The sequence below is a fragment of the Syngnathus floridae genome, chromosome 1 (assembly GCF_059516105.1).
Source record: "Syngnathus floridae isolate MCC-2025c chromosome 1, RoL_Sflo_1.0, whole genome shotgun sequence".
NCBI lineage: Eukaryota > Metazoa > Chordata > Actinopteri > Syngnathiformes > Syngnathidae > Syngnathus > Syngnathus floridae.
The window spans coordinates 18,581,288-18,609,014 of record NC_142413.1 but is presented as its reverse complement, the minus strand read 5'-3'; the positions used below and the strand labels follow the sequence as shown (position 1 = coordinate 18,609,014).

General features: G+C 38.8%; 3 protein-coding genes and 1 long non-coding RNA gene across 5 annotated transcripts in view; 2 read left to right on the top strand and 2 right to left on the bottom strand.

Moving 5' to 3' along the window:
• Nucleotides 1-10,584: 10,584 nt before the first annotated feature.
• On the bottom strand, nucleotides 10,585-18,125 carry LOC148404405 (uncharacterized). The gene is made up of 3 exons (XR_015859564.1): nucleotides 17,658-18,125; nucleotides 15,071-16,598; nucleotides 10,585-12,552 (listed from the first exon to the last, which is right to left on the bottom strand). It is a non-coding gene; the product is annotated as an uncharacterized LOC148404405 (long non-coding RNA).
• LOC148404406 (protein NSUN7) lies at nucleotides 11,020-18,004 on the top strand. Its single transcript, XM_088381596.1, has 8 exons — nucleotides 11,020-11,144; nucleotides 11,733-11,885; nucleotides 12,964-13,147; nucleotides 13,666-13,897; nucleotides 15,034-15,177; nucleotides 15,261-15,362; nucleotides 16,296-16,431; nucleotides 17,236-18,004. Exons 1-8 carry the CDS (start codon nucleotides 11,029-11,031, stop codon nucleotides 17,387-17,389), a joined length of 1,221 nt encoding a protein of 406 aa, XP_088237722.1. The 5' UTR covers nucleotides 11,020-11,028; the 3' UTR covers nucleotides 17,390-18,004.
• A 1,743-nt stretch (nucleotides 18,126-19,868) lies between the features above and the next one.
• Nucleotides 19,869-24,584, top strand: LOC148404404 (uncharacterized). Its single transcript, XM_088396406.1, has 3 exons — nucleotides 19,869-19,949; nucleotides 20,710-20,911; nucleotides 21,904-24,584. Exons 1-3 carry the CDS (start codon nucleotides 19,869-19,871, stop codon nucleotides 22,296-22,298), a joined length of 678 nt encoding a protein of 225 aa, XP_088252532.1. The 3' UTR covers nucleotides 22,299-24,584.
• The window catches only part of LOC148404403 (amyloid beta precursor protein binding family B member 2-like), a 30,035-nt gene continuing 26,799 nt past the window's right edge, over nucleotides 24,492-27,727 (bottom strand). For both annotated transcript variants that reach the window (XM_088381569.1, XM_088381560.1), the window contains exon 14: nucleotides 24,492-27,496. In XM_088381569.1, coding sequence (XP_088237695.1) covers nucleotides 27,320-27,496 — 177 coding nt within the window. In that variant the 3' untranslated portion in view covers nucleotides 24,492-27,319. The remainder of the gene's footprint in view (nucleotides 27,497-27,727) is intronic.

Sequence of the window (27,727 nt, the reverse complement as noted above, 5' to 3'; positions counted from 1 at the left end):
CACCCCCATTTAATGATTTACATTTTACAGCAAATAAGAAAAAAACACAATTAATATTGACATTTTCTTGATAGCACCCTGTGTGGCCGCATTTATCGCACATACCAGACACTGCATGCATGGATTTTTCTTTCAGGGTATGGAAGAGATGAAGTGGATGAGCAATTGTTATTTCTTTTAAAAAGACACTCTCAATCACAATCTTGTAGAAAGTACTCTGTGTGAACTAGTTTCAAATTTAACTTTTTTCACGTGTAATGGCCAGCATTCTCAGTGCTTCTGTCAATGCATTAATCATTGATTGCTTGGCTTTATTGTGGTTGATCTAAAAAAAAAAAGAGCTGAGCATAGTTCTTAACTTGGAGTGAAAAAAAACAACAACAATAAAACGCTTCTTCAGCAAAATAATAAAATGCCAACGAGCTCAGGTATTGATCTGTAATTAGATGTCTTATCTGCTCCAAAGAAAAAAGGAGCCCAGTAATCTCTGATTTAGAAGAATCTGTCACTGAAACTGTACGGTCGATAAGTGACAGTCTTTTTGTGTTCGATTTGACAACTGTTAACAGCCAAGCATTTCTGTTAACCGTCTTGTACCGCTTGTATCAACGATTACCTGGGGTAATCTTGAGACAGTCAAAAAGGTGCAAGTCATGTATATGTGTATTTTGATGGGACAGTTGGGATGGTGTTCATGGGGGAATTTGAAACATATCCTCAAACTGTGTTTCCACCATGTTTGCATAGGTTCCCACAGAAACACTCATCTACGGGACTTTAAGTGGTCTTAGGGGTATCTGGAAAGAGTAAAACTGCAAAAAGATTGATCATACATACTAAGTGTAAGGAAGAGAAGTCATGTAGAGGTTAGAGGGTCCCTTGAAACAGGCAAAAGGCTTGCACCTGCAAGAACAAATACCTGCAATGTAGCAAAAAAATAAACTTTGTCTCTTCTCAGAGATGAATTGAAGGATTCATGAATGTGAGGCTGACTATACATTTTTTAAAGATCTGTATCTTGTAATTTGATATAGACAAGTATTATGAGGGTCAAATTGATTCAGAACTATACTCTGAACTGAAAATGGAAAGTATCTAGGGTCTATTAGCCATCTCATTCATGTGTAGGAATGTAGGTGACCTTGTCTTTTGCCATTACTCTCCCACTTCTTTCCTCACTAGCTTCATTCTATTCATTTCTTCCACCCCTCTGCGTATTTCTGCTCAGGACTGTCACATGACTGCGGCTGCCGTATTGCGACTGGAGACGCTCTTTAGACTACTTTGTGTCTGGCTGGATTTAGAGCATGCAGAGAAAAGAGAATTTTTTGTGTGTGTCCTTGACCACAACCAGCGTAACGGGCGCCACATATTATGCCTCTGCAAACATTCAGTTGCACAGATTGAGTTCTCTAAAAAGTGTGAAACCAGCGGTGGTACCATAGCCCACTGGTTACCAAGTCTGGCTGGCAACTGGTTCAGGGTGCCTGCTGCCCGATGACCACTGGGATAGGCTCCAGCATGCCCGTGATTCCCGTGGGGACAAGCGGTAATGAATGGATGGAGTTGCACTTTAGAAGTGGAGATAATAATGGGTAATTTATTGCAGGTTTCTTTTTTTGGTTGCTCTTCATGTGCAGTCAGGTGTAACGACGTGGAGAGTAGCCAGATGTAGAGATTTAGTTTGAGCACATCTGTCACAAGTTGGTGGTCCATGCAAACTTCTCCAGCCAGAGAAGAATGTGCAAATCTTTCATTTGTAAATGATTAAAAGATGAATGTTTTTTTTGTTTGTATTTTCCCTCAACCTCTTGTGTGATAACAGCATGTTTCCCCTCCACCCCTCACCTCCAAGCATGATGACTCCCCATCGCATCAGTGTGCATTTATTGGTTATATCCCACAAGCTCATCTGTGCAGTAATGCTTACTGCTGTAAATTGCAATGTCTCCCCAATGGTGACTTCCATTAGGGGCAAGAGGTGCTTTTATTTGTTGGCCATATATATAATATTTAATACAGAGCAGTGATTTAGTTATCGTATAAACCTTCCTCATAAAGCTGTTTTAGGAGTATCATATTTTTTCAAATAGTAGCCTCTATTCCAATGATTATCAAAGTGTGGTACACGTACTCACTCACGCCTCAAGAGATGTGAAGCAGTACTAATCTACATTTAGCACTGTAAACAAATAAACTTAGTTATGGCTGTTATGTTGGTAGGTTGACATCATCGTAATGAAGTGTTACCAAAACACCATGTTGCGCGAGTTAGTTTTATTGCAAATCAAAATTAAGCAATAAACTCACCTGTGGAGCAGAAATGTTGCTTACTGTGTGTCTTCTGAATCCTCAATTGCTTAAGGCCTCTTCACTTTGCTACTTTTTGCTTATCTCTTGCGCAGTTGTTAACCAATGAAGGATGTGAATTTAACGGAGGTTGATATTCCGCCATGTTTTAGCAAAGATCATGATGTAAATAATTAACACCTTGTTGGTCATATCTTTTATCGCTGACTGAGTAGCCTTCCTCATGTGTGGTTTAGGTTTATTAGTTATATATTTAGTGAGTTTTCTCAGATCATTACACCATTACACTGTTACAATGATGTAATATTGACTTTTCTAAAAAAATTAAAATAAATAAAAGTAAGTGAATTTTTTTGGGGGGGCTCTCCTTTAAGCACAGTGTTGATGTTCAAACTATACATTAAATATAAATTTTAGGAGTAAAAAAAACCTCTGCTATGTTTTTAATGAACACTTAGGTCAACTATGCTAGTGTATTTTATTGGTGTTTATTATGGTCCTTGATGCAAAAAGTTTTAAAACTGCTGTTTTACTCTATTTTGGGTTGATTTTGTGTAAAAAATGAATTAACAATAACTTTACACAAAGACTAGTGGTTTTTATTGAGATGTTTGAATATACTACATCCCATTGCATTTTTCACCCACACTTAATAGAATAAATTGTTTGCTGTGTCTGCATGTGACATGCATGTAATTGTCACATGTATGTTACATTAGTACACCCTCTGTCCAAAGACAATCACAACCCATTATATTTTAATCCAAAGATTATAAAAATAAAGCCTTCAAACTAATGAGTAGTAGGTTTGCTGATTAAACTCTGCTATGCGGTATCATTAATGTGTTTTGAAGAACTTTAATTTTACCATCAGGGTGTGTGATTTTTCAAAGCAACCCACCACAAATGAAAAAACAAATCAATAAATGGAAATAAATGAGGCGAATGAAGAATCCAATTAAGTCTAATTAAGATCCAAATAAGTGTTTAATCACAGGAAATGAAGCCTAGTCTAATTGAATTGTGTTTACTAATTAAATTTTGAGAATTTGTCTTCAGAAGCCTGCATTGCACTTGTTCTTTTGCCACTCCTTTTGTAGACATACAGTCTTTCAGTATATAGAGTCTGCCATTCATCTCTTATCATATTTTGCAAGATAATAATGTGACTTTTGTCTATCTCAGTCTGAAGAGAAAACAACCAAGATTTATTTAGCATTAATAACAAGACTTTGACATACTTAATATTGCTGGAAAATCACAAACACGAACAAAAGGACAATAAACAAATTCCTCATCCTTGCATTCCTGCATACTGAAAGTGGCTGCATTGATCACCTGTCATGTCAACATGTAATCTAATCAATTACAAAAAATATTTTGTATAGTGTGCATTTCTTCCAAATGTTGAGTATTGATGCATTCTTCACCTTGTAGTCAAAAAGTGAATTTTACAATTATGATAGTTAGATTAAAGATTACATAAAACATTAGATACCACCACTGTTTTATTTTTCATCATTTTATTCAGACCTTGCAGCATGACACTTCATTATTCATTACAAAATGCCTTAGAAAGTCTTCTACTCATCTAAAACAAGATTACATTCAGTACATTATTATTCATATGATGAACTTTGATTTTCATAAAACATTAGATAATCATGATTACTGTCAATTGATATTTAAGGAATGGACGTACACTGAGATCGATGTTTGGTGATAGGCTACATCATAATGCTCTGATTCTTGAAGTAAGGTCACGAGGGGTGAGTGGGCTCCCTCTACTTGTACTATATGAAATAATCACTAAATAAAATGCTCTTATTGTGCATGCTAAAATGTCTTAAACATGAATTTTTTAAATGTGTCTGTTTTCAAAGATTTATTAAACTTTCATGGGCAATACATTTTAATCTAATCATTATTTAATACAGTTTCAATATTTTTTTCATGTAAGTACGTACAATGTAAATATTCAAACTGTGCACAATTATACAGCAGCTTACAATATTTAATTTTTGATAACACTTGGGTCTACTACATTATTGCATCACATTTTTTATAATCCACTAAAGTTAACTGCATTTAAAAATTGGTGCACTTTTTTTTTTGCACAGATCAAGAACTACTCGAGGATGTCATAACTGACGGTGGCGCTTTCATCTCTCACCCAATAGTAAGTGACCTTTTCCAGTGACAACTTTTGCACACAGATGGAGTGTAGCGCACTAAGCACAAACAATTATGACCTTTTATTTCACTATGAAAAACCAACCAGTTTTCTAGTTTGGCCTATTTTTCCCTTGTGTGTAGCATTCTTAATTTCACAACCTCACTCTCAACCAAGGCTTTACACAGCTCTCTCCTATATTCATGTCCTGCTGTTCACCCTGCACCCACACTTTGTTCTGATCTCCAGGCTCTAATCACTTACAGTGATATTGATGTATTGCATTCATGTGCTCTTCTTATCCACCCACAAAGGAGTATGAGCCTTTTATGTCTTCTGTCTGTCTTGACTGAGTCTGCTCTTTCACATTATTTGAAAATGACATACACTCCCTCAAGGCAATGTCATATTTGGGCAAAGAGGCTGAGATTTTGGAAAGAAGAGTTCAGGACACAATTAATTTATTTACATAACGGACATAAAAAAGTCCTAAATCTCAAATGCTTCACAAAGAGGAAACCAAGTTAGAGTCTTAGATATTATATAAGTTGTGTGTCTTCATTGAATTTCAACCTGATCCTAGAACTGATATTTTTTTCATTTTTTACTTAGTTTCAAGGTAAGCGACTGCACATGTTGCCTGAATGTACCAATCTGCATGGAAAGTGACGCATCGGCTTTTTGAGCTTAACTATTAATATTAATGTTGTGATGAAATCAAATTTCTCCCATATGTATTGGGTATTTAAAGTGATTCGTTCTTTGTTCAGTTCATATGACTTCAACCAGTAGGTGTCGGTGATGCACATTGAAGCTGGTGCCACCTCGCCGTAAAACAAAACGAAGAAGAAAATGACGTAACTTCCCGTTCATGAACGAGTCATGAATTGCATTTCCCGTTCTCCAACTGAACGGATCTGTGAGTGAACGAGTCAGTGAGTGAGTGATTTGCATTTCCAGTTCATCGCGAGAACGGATCAGTGAGGGAACGAATCCTGACTTTCCCGTTCGCGAACGAGTTAATGGGTGAACTGCCTTCCCGTGCATCAACGGATCAGTCCGTGAACGTGTTGCGTCTACTGGAGTGAACTATGTAAGCCAGAATGTAGATTTACGATTTGCCAAGGAAAGAAAGAAGCACTCACTCAAACACCACTTCTTTTATTCACGTTTTCTCCAAGCTAACGGCTAACTTTATTGCATAAGGGATGCGCCGTTATGCAACAACGGGGAGATTATGCTTCTTTTTGGGTAATCTTGATTTTATAACACTTATAGTAGTTTTTAGATAGCGTGTATGCATATATACGCCTAAATATTGTTATCCAATATATCTGCTGCACTTTCACATTAGATTGCTGGTTTGAAATTTACTTTTATTATTTTTTAATAAACATTTATGTTAAAACTTGTCTGGTTTTATTCCTTGTTTTTATATTCGCCAATTAAAACATAAAAATCAGACATTTGGTTAACTGCTTTATATATATATATATATATATATATGTGTGTTTTACGTTGTTATATGAGTTGGTGTCCCCCAAAATAACAAATGTCGGCATAACGGATTTTTTTTCCAACCTTTTATTCAAACACAAACACATTCGGTATAATAACACCATAAACTACAATCCAACGAATACAAAATTAAAACATCAATGTCGGCATAACGTGTGTCGGCTGGCATAGCAGCAACGCTCTGTCACTCACTCGTGAGTCTTCGCGAATGAACCTGAAAATGGCGGTGTACCTAATAGAGTGTCCGAATGACGTCACAGATTAAACAGCCAATCAAAAAGTGGGGGTGAAGGCAGGTGTGGCACTTTTCACTTTCAGTTAAGCTTTGACCATGATTTTTCCCTAATGAAGTGGCCTGCGATTAGGTACACCTGAAAATGGCGGTGTACCTAATGGTGTGTCCGAATGACGTCACAGATCAAACAGCCAATCAAGAGGTGGGGGTGAGGGCGGGTGTGGCACTTTTCACTTTCACTTAAGCTTTTTCCCTAATGAAGTGGCCTGTGATTAGGTACACTTCATGGACACTTCAATAGGCACACTACACAAGGTAAAAATAAATAAATAAATAAATAAATAAATAAATAAATAAATAAATAAATAAATAAATAAATAAATAAATAAATAAGAATGTGTAGCGAACGATTCGGTGAACGGTTCTTTTGAACAAATCTTTTGAGTGAACCGATTCTAAAGATTCAGTTCAACTGGAATGCACATCACTCGTACAAAAGAGTGTGGACGGGCGAGAGCTTCAAGTTCGATATAGCCGACTGGTTTGTGACACGCGCTCTCGCTCGGTAAGAGCATGGTTCGATCACAGGTGTGAGCATATACCCAGATGTGCTTTTAGAATTGGCACCTCGCTTGGTATGCATATGCTATCAAATGCAAGTATTTATGTGTAAATACATATGGTGGCCCCACCCCCAAATTAGCGGAGCATACCAATGGATCACGCCCACTACCTAGGGGGCGGGATGAAATCCAGTCGTGTAGGGTGTGAGTTGGGGTTCGGGTTGGGACGCGGCCCCTCGAGGACTGGAGGTCGAAACCCCTGGTTTAAGTGAAAAGTGCCACACCCGCCCTCACCCCCAATTTTTGATTGGCTGTTTGATCTGTGACGTCACTTGGACACTCCATTAGGTACACCGCCATTTTCAAGTGTACCTAATAACACGCCACTTTATTGGGGAAATATCATGGTCAAAGGTTACAGGTGTCAAGCTCCAGTCCTCGGGGCCGCATTCCAACATGTTTTCCAAGATTCCCTCGTTAAGTGCACCTGCGTGTAAAGTTTTAGCTCTGCAGAACGTGAAAATGACCAAAATCTTTTCACGCAGGTGTGTTTAACAAGGGTAACTTGGAAAATATATTGGAACGCGGCCCCTCAAGGACTGGAGGTCAACACCCCTGGTTTAAGTGAAAAGTTGGACACCCGCCCTCACCCCCACTTTGTGATTGGCTGGTTGAGCTGTGACGTCATACGGACATTCCATTAGGTACACCACCATTTTCAGGTGTACCTAATAACTTTATGCATTTTTGTACGTGTCAAGAATGTGTATTTGACTACTTGCTATTTATTCTGGGGGACATCAACACATATTACCCAACATAAAACACATACATATTGTCATATAAAGCAGTTAACCAAATGTCAGATTTTTGTTTTCATGCCCCTAAAACAATAAAAACAAGAAATAAAACACCGGACAAGTTTTAACAGGTTTTAATGTTTATTAAAATAATAATAATAATAATAATAAAAGTACATTTAAACCAGCAATCTAATGTGAAATTGCAGTAGATATATTGGATAAATATATCTAGGCGTATATACGTATGCATACACGTTATTACTAAAAGTGTTATAAAATCAAGATTACCCAGAGAGAAGCATAATCTCCCCGTTGTTGTATAACGGCGCATCCCTTATGAAATAATCCCTTCTTTCTTTCCTTGGCAAATCGTAAATCTACATTCTGGTTTACATAGTTCACTACAGGAGACGCAACACGTTCACGGACTGATCCGTTGATGCACGGGAAGGCAGTTCACCCATTAACTCGTTCGCGAACGGGAAAGTCAGGATTCGTTCCCTCACTGATCCGTTCTCGCGATGAACTGGAAATGCAAATCACTGACTCGTTCACTCACAGATCCGTTCAGTTGTAGGACGGGAAATGCAATTCACGACTCGTTCGTGAACGGGAAGTTACGTCATTTTCTTCTTCGTTTTGTTTTACGGCGAGGTGGCACCAGCTTCAATGCGCATTACCGACACTTACTGGTTGAAGTAATATGCACTGAAAAAAGAACGAATCACTTCCTAAAGTGACTGTCGTTCACTGAAAAAAAAGACCAAATCGTTCTTTTGAACGAATCGTTCACTCACGAGCCAACTCTAAAAGTAATGCGTTGAGCTTTTTTTCCCTAGTGTTTTTGAAGTCCCAGCACACACATAAAAACATCCAGCCGCTAGTAGCCAACCCATCGCCAAAAGACGCATACCCTGGAGGAGATTGTCATGAAGTTACTTTTTGCACCGCTCATAAAAGATGCCTGGCGAAGATGAAGGGCTGTTCTGTTCTGAAAACTTGGCTAGTAATAAAACACACGCAGATGTGCAGTGAACCAGAAAAGGGCAACATAGACAAGATGTGTTGGATGATGGGAATGTCATGAATTTTGATGATGGTCTAGTTAAGAAGCAAACATACAACAATATATTATATGGGTCTGTCCGGATTTGGAGGACTGTCTCCCCATGAAATTTCAAGCAGTCCGTGCACAAAATACAGAAACAAATGTGTAAACAATGCTTCTCACAAGACAAACTAAAACTATAGATTTGGTAAAAGCGAATATTGTAGCTATTGCGCACCCCTTATCATGGCCTTTAATTTACGCACCTCATACAGCAGATAAAATAAGTTCAAAACCAGTTTTATTTCGTATGAATTCCTTATGTCTCTCTTGTAAAAAAAATCAGTTTGTTTAATCACATACATATTTGAAATAATAATAGGTGGTTGCTCTCACCATACATGTGGTTTCTAAAACCTTGTTGGCCAGCTAATGAGAAAGTGACAAAAAAAGTGAGCAACAACAGCTGAAATGACATCACCAAGCTAGTAATTGTTCTCACCATGGTGAACCGCTGACATCACGCAATGTCCTTTTGGATGAAATGTCAGGAACTCAAAATAATCCCTAAATTTAGAAAGTCCTCAGTTCAATATTTTCATTTCTTGTCAGGGTAACATTCATCTGTCTCAATACTTTTGCCCATATTGTGTATTGTGATGCGTGAGCACACAAACACTTTCACGCCTTGTGAATTGCTCTTGTGTTTTGTGGTGCACATTGTTACTCTGCATCCTTCGAGTAAGACAGTAAAGCTCAGCCGCAATGAGACACGCTTTAGAAGTAGCTCCCATCTTCTTTTACCCTGATGGCGTCTATAAAGTTCAACCTTGATGGAGACAGGACGCAACGGTGGAATCAGACTGGCGGGTAAAAGTGCATCAGTGTACTTGGGGTGGGGGTGGAAAAGGAGACTAAAGACGATATAGATAGTTTGGGTTGTAAAAGAGCCTCTGGCATTCTGGATCACAATGTGGGGAGAAAATTAACCCTAAATCCTGGGGAGAATTGAAAGAGCCTGAAGGACAAAGGGGGAATCGAGGGACTGAGCAGGAATAGACCCACGCGTAGTGTGAAATGAGCCAGATGAAACATTAATCTAAAACGATGTTCCATTTTATGTCCTTGAACTCATGTGAAAATACGTTTTAATTATGTTACCAAATTCAAACTGATGTGCAACTTTGGGTGTTTAGTGTTATTTCATGTCATTTAAATACCAACATGGTGATTATACTGCTTGCTATACATGCAATGCACCTGCTAATATAGAAAAGCCTTCGGTTTTCTGCTTGAAAATGGAATAAAACATGTCAGGAAAAGCCTACAAGACTAGCCGAACTTCATTGTTAAAGGCTACATTAATGGAAGACAACAAGTTTTAAAATATTTCATCTAGTTTTCATTTTTGTGTCCCACAAAAAGCTGGAATTTAAGCAGGCATGTGTGGACTTTAATTTTTTTTAAAGCCACTGTAAGTGCATTTTGACACTTAACATAAACAGATCTGACACTCTAGAACTATAAATAAATAACATCTTATTTAAACATGAGCATGTTATATATCTACATCTAAAAAAAATAAATGCTTAAAATAAGTGATAGAACTGGCTTATCTTGTTTTGTCCTGTTGCTGAGGTGACTAAACATAGCCGGTGTTTACTGGGAAACTTTTATGTTAGAGGGGATACTGTTGTCCAGCAACGTAATGACTTGGAATTTTCCCACAGTGAAAGAATTAAACTTGGTAAAGGCCAAGTGATACTTAATGTACAAAAAGTATTTTATTGGTGTTTTATTGCTTGGTGCTTTGGAGAAATGCAATGATGTGACTTAATGTACAATGGTTTATTTCAGTCTGTCTGAAGGACTCTACTACTAATACATAGGTACCAATTCAAGTATTATATTAGTATTATACACACTAAGTTGAGCACAAAATATTAATATGGAAAGGCATATAAGGCATTGCTGTCTTTTTTAATGAATTGTCAGCAATGCAGCAGTTGGAAAGGAGTTTGTATTTTAACTTTAGAGGGCAATGCTTCATGGATGCTACAGATGTGACTCCCGAATTGAAATATGCAAATCTAGAATTATATTACACATAGTAAATCTAGAATTTTGGAGCTATAATTACAGTGGGAAGTGGAGATCATCTAGCCAATTGTGTGCCCTCGTCTTGGGTAATGCATACGTATAATTCACCACTATGAGGCCATTGCCAAGTTGATGATTTGAGCTTCCAGCATATACGAACATGATATTGTGCCCCTTAAAGTGGCCAGAAGTCTCGAGATATACTTATGCTTTATTCATTCGCTCCCCTCACAAAATAACAGCATGTGTTGCTTTTTGTCCTGCAGCCAGATGATCAGATGAGCCTTTTTGCCGTCATGCTCTATGACTTCCAGGACAGGAAGTTCTTCCCGAAGGATCACAAGATTGAGGATTCCATACAGGAAGTCAGAGACGTGGAGAGCTATCTCATCAGGTAGGGGAAGAAGATTGAGTTGAAGTGCAACGCATCTGACTTTAGGCGAGCGGAAAAGGTCACAAACCATTTGCAGGGCGCGTACAGCCAAACAAGCATCGACCATCACATTCACACCAATTTAGAATGAGGCAGATTATCTACTTCCATTCAAGTTGTTAATTTACTAACCACTTTGGCATTCACTCTTTGAAGCATTCACTACAGCTTCTTGATACTCTATCAAACAAGAGTAGTGTAGACACAAATCAGTAAGTCATGAGTCAGATTACAACAAAAATGTAAACAAAACCTTTGTTTGTATCACTTCAACATTTGTTTCATGTTTCATGTTACAATAATACGTAAACACATGGACTGCACTTCTTAGGCACTGAATTTATCTGGACACAAAATAAATCAACTATATGCAAATAAAAAATAAAGGCTTCCAACGAACACTAATGAGGCAGATTTGTTCTTTTCCAGAATTACAATTTGAAAACTACATTCTGCTAAATTCCAATGTCGATTTGTCAATTTTCAAGATGAACAATAGTGAGGACAAAAAAAATCACTCTTGAACTGTATACTGTATGTTGTTTTCAGGTGTAAAACAAAGCTAGAAGCTTCACTAGCCCGATACCGAATCAAACATGACCTTTCATCTCTTGACTGCATTCTGCCTGAGAGTGTGAAGGTGAAGCAGGAGCGATCCAACAGGCTGCCACTTTATGGATGGGTCAATGCACTGAGGAGCAGGTCAGCCCACATGTGCACACATACACTCATAGGGTACCTTTACACACTCCTGCACACACACTTGATGAGATGAGTACTAGTGCACCATGTAACTCTCCTTTTGTCGCTGCATGCAGACTTTTCAGTTTGGTAGTGCTTCCTTATATTTTATTGCCCGGGAGGCCAGCTGACACCCAATTAAACTGTGTGTGTGTCTGTGTGTGTTTGTGTGTGCATGTGTGCGCCTAGGTAGGTGAGTGTATATGGTTGTGTTACAATATACAAAGGTGTCTTTTGGACAGGGCTGATTCACTCAGGTGTAAATTGTGCCACTGAGGGACATTCAATCAGCAACTACCCTCCACCAGCTCTGAGATTGGAAAGGTCACACCTGGGATGTGTGCCAGTGTCTGTGCCAGTATGTGTGTGTGCGTGTGTGTGTCTGTGTGTGTGAGATTGTTGTGTGTCTCCTAATATTTTGACAGCGCATAAGACAGATATAAAGTCCTTTGAAAAGGCCACACAGCATTTCTATTGTCTTATATATCACTCCAGAATTAGAGGACGATTTAGACACCAACATTTTTGAAAAGTGTATAGTCGCAGTGAACTTATCTCAACTCACCTCTCACAACAAGCAGCAGTTTGGCAGCTTGTAAAGAATTCATCTTAGAAGAAGCTTCAAGTCCTTTAAAATAATAGAGAATTACTCGCAGTGTTTAAAACATGCTAACAAACATTTTAAAACATGCTAACAAATAGTATATACTGATACAGTACAATACATATTTAGTTATAGCACTTTTGCTATAAGTTATTAATATATTATAGCACTAATAGCTGAGGTTTTAAGCAAAGGATGTTTGAACACAAATGCTGGAGCAACACATGTAGATAGATATAACAATACTCATATATTCTTTATACAGTTTGAAAAATGACTAATATTGCTACTGCACATTACTGCTACTCAGTGCAACCGTTCACAAATTTTGTTGTGGTTGGTTTTTTTGTTTGTTTGTGTGTGTGTGTGTGGGGGGTTCCTACAATTGCTGAATGTGTATTCTGTCTTCCGCCACCGTCTACAATTTGCTTTCAGTCTGGATGAGGTCCAGAGTGTGCTGATGAGAGCAGGGCTCTCCCAAATGAATTCAGTCAGGCAGTTGGAAGGGCAGACCTTCTGCCAGGATCCTGACTGTGAGGATTTGCTGGTATTCCCCGCTCAAACGAAAGCAAGGCTGGATTCCACCACACTGCTTCATAACCGCAAACTCATCATTCAGGTTTAATGGAAGCACACACACACACGCACGAGCGCACACACACACACACACACACACACACACACACACACACACACACACACACACACACACACACACACACACACACACACACAAGAGTGGCATCGCTGTCTTCTGATATTTATAGCTTATGTCTCAAACTGATTACAAAGCGGCATGCAATCCCTCATGCCAACCAAGATGAGTTTGCCCGGAAACTACTGTAATATTTCACATCACTTCCTCACATCATATCATGCTTCTATTTGAGCCATAACAAATCTCCTGTCACATGTGTGTGTTTCACAACAATACTACAGTTGCTTCAGTTCCAACATTTATCAATTTCTCTACTGAAGAAAAAAAAGAATCATAGCTCCTTGTTGATTGTCCTGTGATGATTTGGTCCTCCAATTTTGGAATGACCCTCTGCGAATGCCCGACTCTCTTTCTCGGTTTGAATTTCACTGCAATGCAGTTTTCCTGTTTGTTTTACCTTTGTCCTCTGTTTGTTGCAGGATAAATCTTGCAGCCTAGCCTCGACCATGGCAGTCTCCCTGCTACCACACGATGGGGACATCCTCATCGTGGGCAGATTCTCTGGCCTCACTATCTCCCACATGGCCTCACTCATTAAGGAGAAACATAAAGTCAATGGAGACAAGTCCAGAGTCCTTGCTTGTGTCAGTGGTCTTACGGACGCTCAGAAGGAAACGATGCAGCAAGTCATCGTCCACATGAACTGCAAGAGTAAGCACGACCATGGATCTCTTGCTCGTCGTTAGAGCTACGTCTTCATTTTTGATGAAATTATTCTTACCAAAAGCATTTTGACTTCTTTATTATCTCGCTGGTGTCATTATTGTGTTATTAAGTCCATTAAGACCATTCTTGGACTTTGATGATGAAGGTTACATTCAAAATAGGCTATCATTGAATTAGGGACTTTGATGTCTTTTACATTAGGGAGGTTATGAGCACAGTTTTAGGTTTATTCCTGGAGTATCATTGTTCAACAAAAATGAGATTTCATCATAAATCACAGCAATTAAGTCTAATGAAATGAAGTTGGAAAAAGAAAGTCCAAAACACTGTTCTCTGTAGATATTGCACATTGGCAGGAACATACTGTATATCTAAAAATATTATATTATTGTGTTGAATGCAATTTGCTACTGCCATACACTAAAATATGATTGAAACTCTTAGTTTGAGCTTTCAATGGCCTGAAAAGGCAAAGGCTTTGATTTAAGACCCGAAAAAGCTGCTAAATTGTGTGTTCACTCTACTATTGCTGGGTGTGTTGGTTGTTTGGTTGGTTGGTTGTTGAAATTGGTCAAGACCTCTGTATTTTTTGTGTTTGAGAGACTTCTGTTGTTTCCACCATATAAAATGTGGGAGTGCACCACAAACTCAAAATTAAATTTCAAGTGACAGAATTGGAAGTGTTAGAGGACAAGGCAAACTAATCCTGACAATTCCATATTTATGACCCCTTTTGATACAAACTTAGCTTTCATAGTCAATGAATGTGTGTGCTTCAGATGAACTGTCTGAAGGGGGTAAAAGTTGCAAATGAGTGCAGTCTGTCTCTCCGGTAATTTAAGAAAAGCAGCACCCACGCACATGGAAGCCATCTTTTTATGTCATTTAAATCAGCTCAATTGCATGGCAATCGGATGTATCTGCCTATCCTAGCGTATCACTGTATTTGAAACTTGGCATGACTCCTTCATGTGACTGGCTCCAAAATTGTGATACTATATTAGCCATTTGGCAGACTCAATGCGTGTGTGTGAGCGGTTCTTAGATCAGCTTTCACACAACTCCAAAACCTTTTGTAAATAAGACCCTATGTCCAAACTCTATCTCTGTATGTTGTTTAGATGTGAAGCTGATAAACGAGGGGTTCCAGTCACTCACCAGTGGTGACAAGCGTCTTGCAAAAGTGCGTCTTATCCTGTTGACTCCCAACTGCTCCTTGTCTGCAGTCAGCAATCCACTTGAATTTATACTGCAAGAGAACAGAGGTACTTTTCGAGTGTGTGGGTTTTTTGTTTCTAAACCAGATCATATTGAACTGAACAAGTAATTTGGTGTTTCTTATATTCAGACACTGTCTTGCTGCAGGACTTGTCCCAGGGTTGTGTGGCCCAGAGCAGGCTGGAAGCTCTGATAGCACAGCAGAGGGAAGATATTGATCACGCATTAAAGTGTGAGTGTCGTAAACCTCTTGTTATCATGCTGAGACACACACACTGACACAAAAGCACCACATGCATGAGCTCTGTGTGGAGCCTGGCTCACCTCTCTGACTGAGTGCCTAATTATCTAATCTTATACTAATAGAACACGCATATGCTGTCCCTGGGAGATTGTCTGTCCTTAATTGGATATGCTAATGTTGGTCAGCATACATGTTTCAAATACACTTGACATTGCACAATCCAAGAGCCGACACAAGAGCTGCATCAAAAAATTTTGCTAGTGTGATGCTGTGCGGGAGGTATTTATTTAACATGTTTGTTATTCTGGTTGTTGGGTATTAGTATTATCTCAGAAAGTTCATTCAGCTTGCAAAAAGTGAGTTAAAAGAAACTTTTTAGGGCACGATTTCATTGTATTTTACTGTGATTCTGTAGCCTGGCAAGCCAGATCCAACGCTGTACCGCCGCGGTGCGACTCCACTCAAAATGAACCGACAAATAAAAATTTGTTTACTTGCTGCGATGTATCGTTTGTGCGCAATGTCACAAAGTGGCGAGCGAGAGACACTATATTGTTTTTTAATTCAACATTAAACTCAGTTTTAAATACCTAGAAACATATAGTCATTAAAACCCCAGCAGCCGATGGTGGAAACATTTATTTCAACAATCAGCATTTGTTTTTCTTCGACACCACATCTGCTCTTCGCTGATTGGTTGAAATCATATTAAGAGGTACAAGATGAGGCCAGAAAGGGCAGAGTTTCTTTCAACGCATAACAAATATGACAGTATTTGATTTTTTTTAAAATTTAGAACTCTTCTTTTAAAATAATGCAAACACACCCATCATACGTTCATTGCTGTGAATGTGTTCTACCTTGCATCCCCTAATGGACTAATGTGCAAAAATAATGTATGCTGTTTTTGTATTTTTATAGTTCCCAAAGTTTTAGCGGTTGTTTACGCAACTTGTTCCTCATACCCTCAGGAGAATGAGGAGGTTGTGACCAGAGCTATCGAGCAGGCCAATGTGATGGCGCAGCAGGAATGGCGGCTCGGAAAAAATGAGTTGAGGTTAGTCTCAGTTCGTGAGCAGACTCTGTGCATTTGTTGTCGTCTCTCTCTCCTTCAGAGTGCGTTTGTTCTGCTGTCAGTATTGCCTCCCTCCAGGTAGACTTCTGTCGAAATCTTAGAACACCTCCAGTATAAACTGAAAGGTGCAACTTCATGCTTTTAAAATGCTGTGAAAAGGGTAGAATACAGATCTCCAGTCAGACTATTATTTTTTTAGAATATGATTACATGTATATAGAGTATATATTTTGAATTGCATTCACAGAATATAAAATAACAGAAATGATCTTTCTAGTAGACTGACTGTGATTAAGGGCTTAGCACTCTTTTAGCGAGAAATGCCAAAGGCTGCATTGAATAAAACAAAACATTTCTTTTGACGATTGATTCAACTCACTTCCTTCAAACAAACATTACTGCAGAAAAGAACAGATTCTTATGCTAGACAGTACTTTCAACCGAATGCATCTTCGTGTCATGTGCTTTGAATACAAAGCCATCAGAGCATTTATTTTTACATACTATAGCCTTGATCCATTTTCACGTTCATGTAGCTACTAGTTCATAGGACGCACTTGGTCCTTACTGGTACGGGTCTTTCTTTCTTTCTTTCTTTCTTTCTTTCTTTCTTTCTTTCTTTCTTTCTTTCTTTCTTTCTTTCTTTCTTTCTTTCTTTCTTTCTTTCTTTCTTTCTTTCTTTCTTTCTTTCTTTCTTTTTTGTAGCATAGTGCTGTGTTACTTTACTGCAGTATAAAACTCATATTTTTAACTTTTACTTCTCTTGTCTTTGTGTTTACTTCAAAGCCAAGCCCTGAATTTTTCTCCAGACCATGCAGGAGGTCGTGAAAGGAAAAAAGAAAGCAACTGTTTCTTCAGAGTGAAGCCCTCTGAGCTGAGTAATGGCTGCTTCCTGGCTATTCTCATCAGAGATGTAAAAATAAAGGTGAAGGTCTTTTAGAATACAATAGAATGCCTTTGGTTACTAAATGATGAGATTGAACTCATCTTGTTCTCATGTGCAAACATATATGTATCATATAACATATATACACATAAAATATGTTGAAATAAGAATATTTACAACAGAATGTTTTACAGATCACGTGGAAGAAAAATGTGTTCTGCTTTTCACCCTTGTATAAGAACTGTGCACCATAACTTTGCTCAATACGAACGTCCTTTGTCATAACGACTACACTGAAGCAAAACACAATAGATGGACTCACAAAACTAGTAGCGATGTTGCATTGGCTGTAACCCTGGAAGCAATAAATATTTGCACACAAATGGTGCAGCAACACATTTATGCCCTTCTCAGACGACACGACTTTTTTATCATTCGAGACGGTCGCGCTGTCAGACTACAAGATAAATACAATCGTATGTTTTGACCAGGAAATATGTTACACTACACGTCAGTCACCAACCAGACCCCGTCAGATTGTTGCATGCTTCCTGTAAAGGTGGATGATTACTGCTGAGAAGTGATGGAAAGAAATGAATCCAAGGCATTGTCCCGGTGGCTCTATATAGCACAGTCACGTATGTGGGGATAGGAGGAGCCAATGAGAAAAGTGGGAGTTAGTGAAGTTGAAGGATGTCTTTGAGTTGATAGCTGAGACATTAATGCGAGATGTTTTTTAAAGCTTGCTGTGATTCATTTTGAGTTTCTGAAAAGAAGATAAAGCTTTAGTTTGATCAACAAAGGTATCTGGGAGTTTGCCTCATAAAATCGCTCGCAAACATCTTGTTTAAGACCAAATTGATTTCTGCGTATATACATATATTTTATGATGAACTGACTCAAACTGTGCATTGGGCAGCCGTTGAAGTCTTTTTGTTATGATGCTTATATTTGAGCAAATCTCAACAGCTCAGGCTGTCGATTGTGCTCACGTGGGACCTCATTCCGTTGTATGCTATCCTTTAATGAAAATTAGGGGTAGGGATAGGAATTAAGAGTCAGGGTTAGGGTTTTGAAGTAGGATTTTAAAACTAACATTTGGGTTTTGTAGTAGGGTTTAAAACTAGGGTTAAAGTTTTCAAACAATGGTTAGGGTTTTAAAGTAGGTTTTCAAATTAAAATGAGGGTTTCAACTAAGGTTAAGGTCAGGGCTAGTGGTTAAGGTTAGAAGGGGTTGGGTGTAGGGGCTAGGGATGAGGTCGGGGTTGTGGTTAGGGTTTGGTGTTAGGGGTTTAGGGTTGGGGTTGTGGGGTTGGTTAGGTTTAGGGTGTGGCAGTAGTTAGTGAAAGTGCAACATCAAGCCTCATCTCATGTAGTATTCTCCTCTTCCTATTCTGCAACATTACACACGTTCATGACTTATTCCTTCTAATTAACAAATGCACTTCAGATTCAAGTACCTCCATCCTCTGCAAGCTGCTTTACCCCCCACTGGGTGTGATGGCGCTCTGTTGCACTGGAGCACAATCTCCTTGTGGACCGTCTATCATTTTTTATCCTTCCATAGATAGGAATGAAAAGATAATCAAACCCTTGTAGTGGTGCCTGAAACAGAGACCCCACAACCACACACACACACACACACACACACACACACACACACACACACACACACACACACACACACACACACACACACACACACACACACACACACACACACACACACACACACACACACACACACACACACACGCACGCACGCACACACGCACACACGCACACACGCACCTGCAATAAACTCAGCTAATCAAAAGTTATTGTGGCCCTCTGAAAAGTGCCATAAAAATAGCAATTATCTAAGTGTTTGACTGCTGTCTGGCTTACATGGGCTGTCATGGATGCGACCATTTAAGTTCTTTATGGGCCTTCCAAACAGTCAGGAACAATAAAGACAAGGGAGATTTTCTAGGGAATGTGGAGCAAATCTTGACCTAAAGGTCTCTTGTCTTGGTTACAATATGCTAATTTTACTTTTTTTCTAGTACTTGTTTTCTTCATAATTTAAGAGTGTAACATTTTACATTTGGGGTGAGTGAGTTCAGGCTGTGTTGGAGAAAGTGAGCGATTTACCGAGGTTGGTGGGTGGAGATGGAGGGGGAAGAAAAAATTTATGGGGGTGAGGAGGAAGAAGAAAGTAAGACAAGGGAGAGTATCTGTTGAATAATTCAATGTCCCCTGTCTGAATGAGTTAGCATCAATGAAGTTCACGGCACCAAACACGGGAGAACCTCTAGACCTGCTTTACCTGTGGGCCCTTGGCTACATACTCACATAAACGCATGCAAATACAGTATTGCATGCACATGCACAGTACAGGCAAACATACATGTTTACCCAGCAATTTCAATATCTTGCACAAACTGTTACATGCTTGCATGTCAGCTCAAGCACTTAAAAACAAAAAGCGGCAAGTCTCTGCGGTGCATGTCGTGAATTATTCAAGTGTTGAGGGAAGCAGTGTGAGCTGCTGATGAGACTGCAGGTGACCAGCAGCAAGGACACGGCTTCACCTCCCACGGCTGTCACTTTGCAGAAGGGCTCCTTTGATAATGTATATTTAGTGCGACAATTACATATTGTGGTTGCCGGCATGGATCTGATAATTCTTCTTGTTGTATTACACTAAATGCTAATTGAAATGGTTTCAAGATAACATCAAACAAAACTGCACTCTCGCCTCAAAGGACACATTAGATGCAAAGGGTTACACTCTCAAAAGTAATAGTCACTACGAGAGAGGTATTCATTTAACAATGTTAATTATTTAGAATATGTTATGGCGGCTGCCAACTATAATTGTAACAACAAACTTCTAGAATGTTTGACATCTTAGACTTGGCATTGGTTTTTTAAAATTCTTTTGCCCATAGCTCGCTAATTGACATTGAAGAAGGGTTGCAAAATTGCAGCCTGGCAATAGTTTTTTTGTACCCAATCAAAATTCAATGGCAGTTTGAGAAGCCACACTGCTCTAATCCCTACAAGTATTATTATTATTATTATAAGTTAGGCTATCCATGGCAAGTTTCTCAAAACAAACCACACATTTGCAATAACCATTTTTCTATCTGAATTATATTGTGTGTGTGTGCGTGTGCTTCTATCCATCCAGTAGCTGTCCAGTGTGATCCAACTTAGTCATTTCATGTCTTGTTTACTACAGCTCTTGGATAGGTTATGAGGTTGCTCCCAATGAATCATTCTTTTATAAGGCTATTGTTTGTAGCAAGATGCAAAAAAATGGAAAAATAACCACTATTTCTGGTTTATACCCAAAAAGTATCATTTTCTTACTGTTTTTCTTTTAATAGTCTTCTCAGCCCGAGCGTGTGGCAAAAGAGGGATCACAGGCTGTGCAGGCCAAGGTGTCTGCCAATCGCAAATCTGATCGTGTCAAGTCCAACCAGCCAACCAGAAAGAAGCAACGTGGACAAGCTATCAGACCAACCAAAGTGACCTTTGCTAAAAAAACAGAGCACCAAGTTTCTGAAAAAAAGCGACACTTACCACGGGGTAAGATATATATAAATAAAATTAAAAAAAAAAAAAAAAAAAAAAATATATATATATATATATATATATATATATATATATATATGTATATATATATATATATATATATATATATATATATATATATATATATATATATATATATATATATATATATATATATATATATATATATGTATATATATATATTTTTTTTTATTTAAGGAATGAAGCAGTGGGGAATAATCGAACTCTACAATGTTCAGCATTTGGATTTCTAGTAGTCCACCTAGTTCTTCTTAATTCCTTCTCATTCTTTAAAACAATACTGTTTTTCTTTTATAAGAAGGGAAATAAAAGTCAGCAGCAAAATAGTTACAAAAGTGTGCATACCCTCTTATAAATGGCTGATGTGTCTGTGTGCAGAATAACCTAATCACATTAAAACTTGTGTTACGTATATGGGAATCACCACACACCTGCCAACATTTCAAATCCAAACCCCCAATCAATTTCAGCATTGATTTTACTAACATTTTTACGCATTGACATTTTTAAGAATATCACCAACTCCTCAAAATTCAACCTTAGTTTTATCAGAACATCTTGCCCTATGCATTTCCAAGTTTTTTGCAGATTTTTTAAAAACAAGGTTCAATGTTTTTACCATAATTCCAAAAGTTATGTTTGATGCAACACATTGCTGGTAATTGCCAAAATAACACTATAACTAGAGTGAATCATGGTAGTGGTAAGGCTTTGGAAGAAGGAGCTGTGAACAGTCAGTGTAAAACTTAAGGTTTCTGTTAGAGAGGGAACAAAATGTCAGGAAAAGCCTACTAGAACATCTGAACTTTATTCAAATGGAGTTAACTAGGGGCACCTTAAATGGTGGTAAGTTTGTGTTGGCTCCAATTTAACCAGTTGGACTTCTACTTATCTAAATGCTTTTCTGACAAAAAAAACCATAATTTTCACAAGATTCACCAATATGTTTTCTTTTGGTTTTCCAGGAACTCCACCCAAACCGCGCTTAGAGACATCACAGAACTCCATTTTGGACTCTCACTGCACCTTGGAAAACTCCAACTCAGGCACCCCCAATCCAAAAAGGAATCCCAAAATCCACATCATTACCCCAGATTTCAACACTGTGACTTCCACATCCAAACCGCGTCCGGTGCCTCCTCTTATCACCCCGACGAAATTTGCAGCCCGTCTCCAGAAGGTCCAGCAATTGGTGTTGAAACCCGCTGTTATTGTCCTGCCTCCTCAGCATCTTCCCCAGTCACCTCTTCCTCAACTCCCCATGTGGAGGACCCCGGCACCGACATTACCCTCCTCTCGAGCCTTGGGAAGTTTTCCCAAAGACACGCTGCTCAAACATAAGATGCGGTTTTATGTGTAATATTATAGTTTTCTTCTGAACGGTCAAACTCCAATGGTGACGCTTATGGCACAATTTCTACAACTATTAATATCTATTGCAAAACCACTCACAAAGTTTGGAAAACTCTAAGCACAAACACTGCTTAGCACTGACTTTGCAATTTCGTAACACACACTTTGAGTGGCCAAAACTCTTTTTGCAGATGACTCACTACTTGGACTCAATTTTCAAATGACAACACATTCCTTGCAAAGCAAGACACATGTTGCTGCTGGTGCTATACTTTTTTTTTTTTTTTTTTTACGCTATTCTGCAACTGGCTGGCCACACTTTCACAGGAGAAAACTTTTAGATAATTAGTTCACTTTGCAATCAGCCTATGCAGTAGAAATTTCACCCCTCACAATCCGCAGTAATACTATTCTCTCATCAGACACCTTCAAGTTCCTGGGAACCACAATCTCTCGGGACCTGAAATGGACCGGCCACATAGACTCTGTCCGGAAGAAGGCCCAGCAGAGGCTGTACTTCCTGAGACAGCTCAAGAAGTTCAACCTGCCGCGGGAGCTGCTGAAGACCTTCTACACTGCCATCATCCAGTCTGTTCTCTGCACCTCCATCACTGTCTGGTTTGGATCGGCCTCCAAACAAGACAAGCACAGACTGCAACGGACAATAAGGACTGCAGAAAAGATAATTGGAATCAACCTCCCATCTATCCAAGACTTGTACCTGTCCAGGACCAGGAAACGTGCAAGTAACATCTCAACAGACCCTTCGCACCCAGGTTGCAGCCTGTTTGAACTACTCCCCTCCGGACGCCGTTATAGAGCTCTGTACACTAAAACCAGCAGACAAAGAGACAGCTTCTTCCCCCAGGCTGTCGCTCTGATGAACTCACATCACTCTTAGAGTCTCAGAGTCATTACTGTGCAATAACATCCCGCTTTCCACACCTTTTTTGTCTACACTGTTTGTACTGTGTGTCCTCTCTGCATCCATTGCAGCCTGGTCATCCTAGAAGAGGGACCCTCCCATCTGTGGTCTCTTCTCAAGGTTTCTCATTTCCCCTTGCTGGAGTTTTGAGTTTTTCCTTGCCCTCTTGGGAGTTTAAGATCAGGGGATGTTTGAGAATATCTTTCATTTTTCACATGTCCTGAGTGTTGTTGTTAGTCACCTAAATGTTGAACAGAGGCTGTGATTTACCGAAGTCAAATTCCTTGTTTGGCACGCTCAAACACGGCGAATAAAAAACTCTTGAATCTTGAATCTTGAAGACACAGGTAAGATGGGGTACAAAGGAGGCAAGGTAGAGTTTGATTTATCTGTGGTTTATTATTTTAGTTTATTTTATCTAGATGGGTTGGTCTAGCTTGCATTCACGTGTAGCTGCACAGATGAATTGTGTTAACTATAGTTCATATTATATTATATGTAATATTCTATATTCACTCATATTTCTTTCTGCTTGAACTAAACTTGCAATCCAATTGATACCATAGTTGTCCAACAAGTCGCATAACATATCTCAGTTAACACAAATTAAACTATAGCGGGTTCGTGAAAATGGAATGAAACTTCCCAATAGTGGGGATTTTGTCTGATTTTGTAATTCTTCAAATATGGCTTCACCATGTCATTTTTGAGGATGATTTAAAACTTACCCATTATGCAAACAAACATCTTTGAAGAGTTAAAATGTAAAAATGAAAAAATATTGCTACGATAGTAGCAGGACAGCAACTTTGTACTACTACAACTAACCCATTATGCAAACAAACATCTTTGAAGAGTTAAAATGTAAAAATGAATAAATATTGGTACTAACGAAAAGAACAGAAACTTTGTACTGGACAGCAGCTTTGTACTCCACCTTTTGAGCTCAGTTCAGTGACAATCAAATGATAATTTCCAATACTCTATATCCTATTTAACAGAATTCTGCACTGGTGAAGTTGTACAATTTAAGTGAATTGTGCAAGATTTTTGAGCTCAGTTCAATCAAATGATTTTCTCCAATATTTCCAGGATTTTGTTTTCTATTATGTCAACTGAGTTTGTATGAATTACCCTAGTTAATTCCCATTCATATTTTTATGGCATGAATGTACTTATTTTTGTGTGTGTTTGCACCCATTGGCTGGGTCATGCCAGTGTTCGACGTCAAAGCAACTATAATGCACATGTATACAAGAGTCTGCAGTTCATTCCTTTCTTTTGCCAATGTATTTTTATTTTCACAACAGAAAACATTTACACTGTCAATGATGACTAAACCTGAAATGAAATACAGCGTTATTCCTCTCCCGTGGTTGTTGATTTTGTGTAAGTTTGGACTGCATTCGCAGTTTGTGAGTCGAGTGCAGGTGCCTGCGCGCTGGTCTTTTAAAAGCAGTGAGTGAGCTCACACATTTTGCTGTCAGTATGGAAAACCGTTTGAGCATTTCTTCGATGTCCTTGTTATCCAGCTCAAGGTCCATGTAGTAGGATGTTCTTTATTAATGCTAGATGTTAACTATTAGAATTGAATGAATCACTACTGGTACCAGTACCACACAGATGCCAAGTGTGCAATCTCTGACATCTGAGTGTTGTAAGTACTATTAGTGACATTTTAAAATTCTAGCTACTTATACTACTAGGGATTTAATTAGCTAATCACACTCGTAGATCAACTATGTTACTCGTGAGGCAACATCCTACACTTGTTCACATCCGTGTGCTACTAAAGTAACAGAATTTCCAGAAGTGGCAAACTAGCACTACTAGTGACGTCACAAAATTGCACGAGTTAGTGTCTGGTGCTTCATTAGTAGCACACAAATGTCAGGTAGTACACGGTTTTGCCTTTCTAGTAACACGTATCAAGAAACTTAAGATGAACATAAAATATGTGCTCAAACAGCTCTAAACTAGTTAGACATTTCAGCACAAAAGTAGAACAACTAGGGTATAGTAGGAGAACAACTGTTTGCCCACCACATATTTTTGCGCAATAGTATGACAAATTTGACAAACTAGTGGGACAGCTACAGTCAAACCTGAAATCATTCATACCCCCAGTACATGACTTGATTGTTGGCCTATCATTGTTGCAAATAGACTAGATAGAGGTACTTGACTAAGGTACTTAGGGGTTGACTGTACGTATACTTCTAAGATAAAACTACAAGTAGACATTTTGGTGCTACTAGTCGTGTCCAGGATGCTACTAGTGTGTTACACATGCCTGCTAATTGGGTCTCGTAAAGATACTACAGTAGCGCTGCACAGTAGCTTATGAGTAAGGCTTAAATGCATACCACTGGTCCAAAAGTGGCAGCAATAATGGAGAAAACATTATTCGGAAGAAAAAGTCATTCAACTTGGTGCTGAATTGTATTACTAGTGAAGACAAAGAGCATTCTGGTACATGGATATTCAGCTATTGGGTACTTGTTCAAACGACTTTGCATAGCTATGTGTATTAACGTGCATGTGTTTTTTATTAGAGAAGGGAGGTAATGGACATAGAAAGCAAGGGTATTTTACATCCGACCAAATACAGTGGTGCCTAGATAGGAGCTGTTATTTGGATGATTTTTTTGGGGGGGTGGCGGGGAGGTGCTTGACTGTTTGCCTAGTCCTGTTGCAAATAGACTCGAGAGAGTTACTCCACGTAATTATTCATACCTCTTCAGGCTTGACTGTATGCGGTGGTGATATTACGCTTTTAGCAATGGATATATGAACACAAATAGCGCAGTAACACATGCAGTTAGACAATATGCAAATACTCACAGGCATGTATTCTTTATCCTCTGCGAAAATGAAAACAAATTATTACGACATTCGTGTTGCACTTATAATAGTGAAACAATTCATTTGTGCACGACTGGATGTATTATACAGCCCCCGGTGGCCTATTTGTACACTCCACAATGTTTGAAAAATGATGTATAAGCTTTTTATGTTCTGTTTTTGTTTTAATTTAATTATACACTTTTGAAGATTTCAATACAACTGAGTCTTAATTCCCCCTTTTTGAATTAAAATATTTTTTTTCTTGCTGTGTGGAGAATGATGATTTGAATAACACGTGTTGTTACAGTTAAACTCGTATCTCAAGGCACCACTGTCAATGAAAAGATCTGCCCTCTCTTGAACTCAGGTATAAATATTTTGTGTGTATGAATAAAGATTCCTGAGGACATAGCAACATTTCGACTGCTAGCAATGTGACATTCTTTATTTTCAACTCAATATATGGAGATTATTTTCAGAGTAATTCCTATAAAACAACATTAAAAATGGGGCGTGGCTGGGAGCCATAGTAAGGAGTTTATTTTTTTTGTGCCTTTGTTCATCCATTTACAGTCACGTGGAGGTGACTTGTGCTGACAGCATCTACTTGATGTGTTTCCACCACTGGTGAATACTCGCATAATAATCGCATCAACATAAAACCATCAAGGTAACATGCATAATCAAAAACTCGCGTCTCTCATCACTTCCTCTTTTGTACCTGAAATTATACTACTCACCCCTACCTTTCCCATTGTAATTACTTATTCATTACACTCACTTCACACAATCATTGGAAGATTCCTGACCCTATTTCAGCTATCCCTCCCTCATATAATCCTTGGAGTCATTTAAATGGCATTTAGTGGGCAGCTGCAATTGCAGGAAGGTTATCTGGTGACAGACACCAAGAGGCGTAGGTGGCTCCGCCTTTCACTCAAATGCTGATTGAGTGTGAATATAAAATGATTCCATGAATCAGTTCTGAGCGGCATCGTGACAAGAGCACCCCCCCCCCCCCCCCCCTCAAAAGCCAAATAAGTGAGCAAGTCAAAGTTGAACCACCTGTTCCTTTTCAATTAAAAACACCTTTCATCATCTGGCACACTTGACCATCGTTTTCTCATTGTTTTCTCTCTTTTTTTTGGTGTTGACCAGTGTGGTGTTCGCTAACATATATGTACATCACTGGTTACCATGGCTGTGAAGGTGTGCATTGTTTGGTTGTGGGGAGGTGCTGTGCTCACTGGTGAGGGTCATTGCTGAGGGAGTTCTGATGGCGGTTTCTTGGCTTTTAGAGTGTCTATGAGAGACTGGACACTGCGCTTCACGCTGGTGCTTACTCGGCGGCTCACAGAGTCGGCGGCGGGTGAGGACGAGCAGCCGGCCCGCTGCGAGGGCGGCCGCGCCACCAGACACTTCTGGTACCGCAACTGAAAGAAAAGAAGATACTGTATGTAAAGAAGAGCAATAAAATTGTACAAAAAGCACAATGGGCATGTTTAAATATTAATAATAAATATGGATTTTAAAGTATAAAAAGTCTTTATGAGAATTTGTCAGTGATTTATGGAATAAAGAGTCACCCTTATCTATTTATAGTATGAAAAAAAATCAAATAATTTGTAAAGGTTTCCTTATTCATAAATGGTGGTAATAAATCA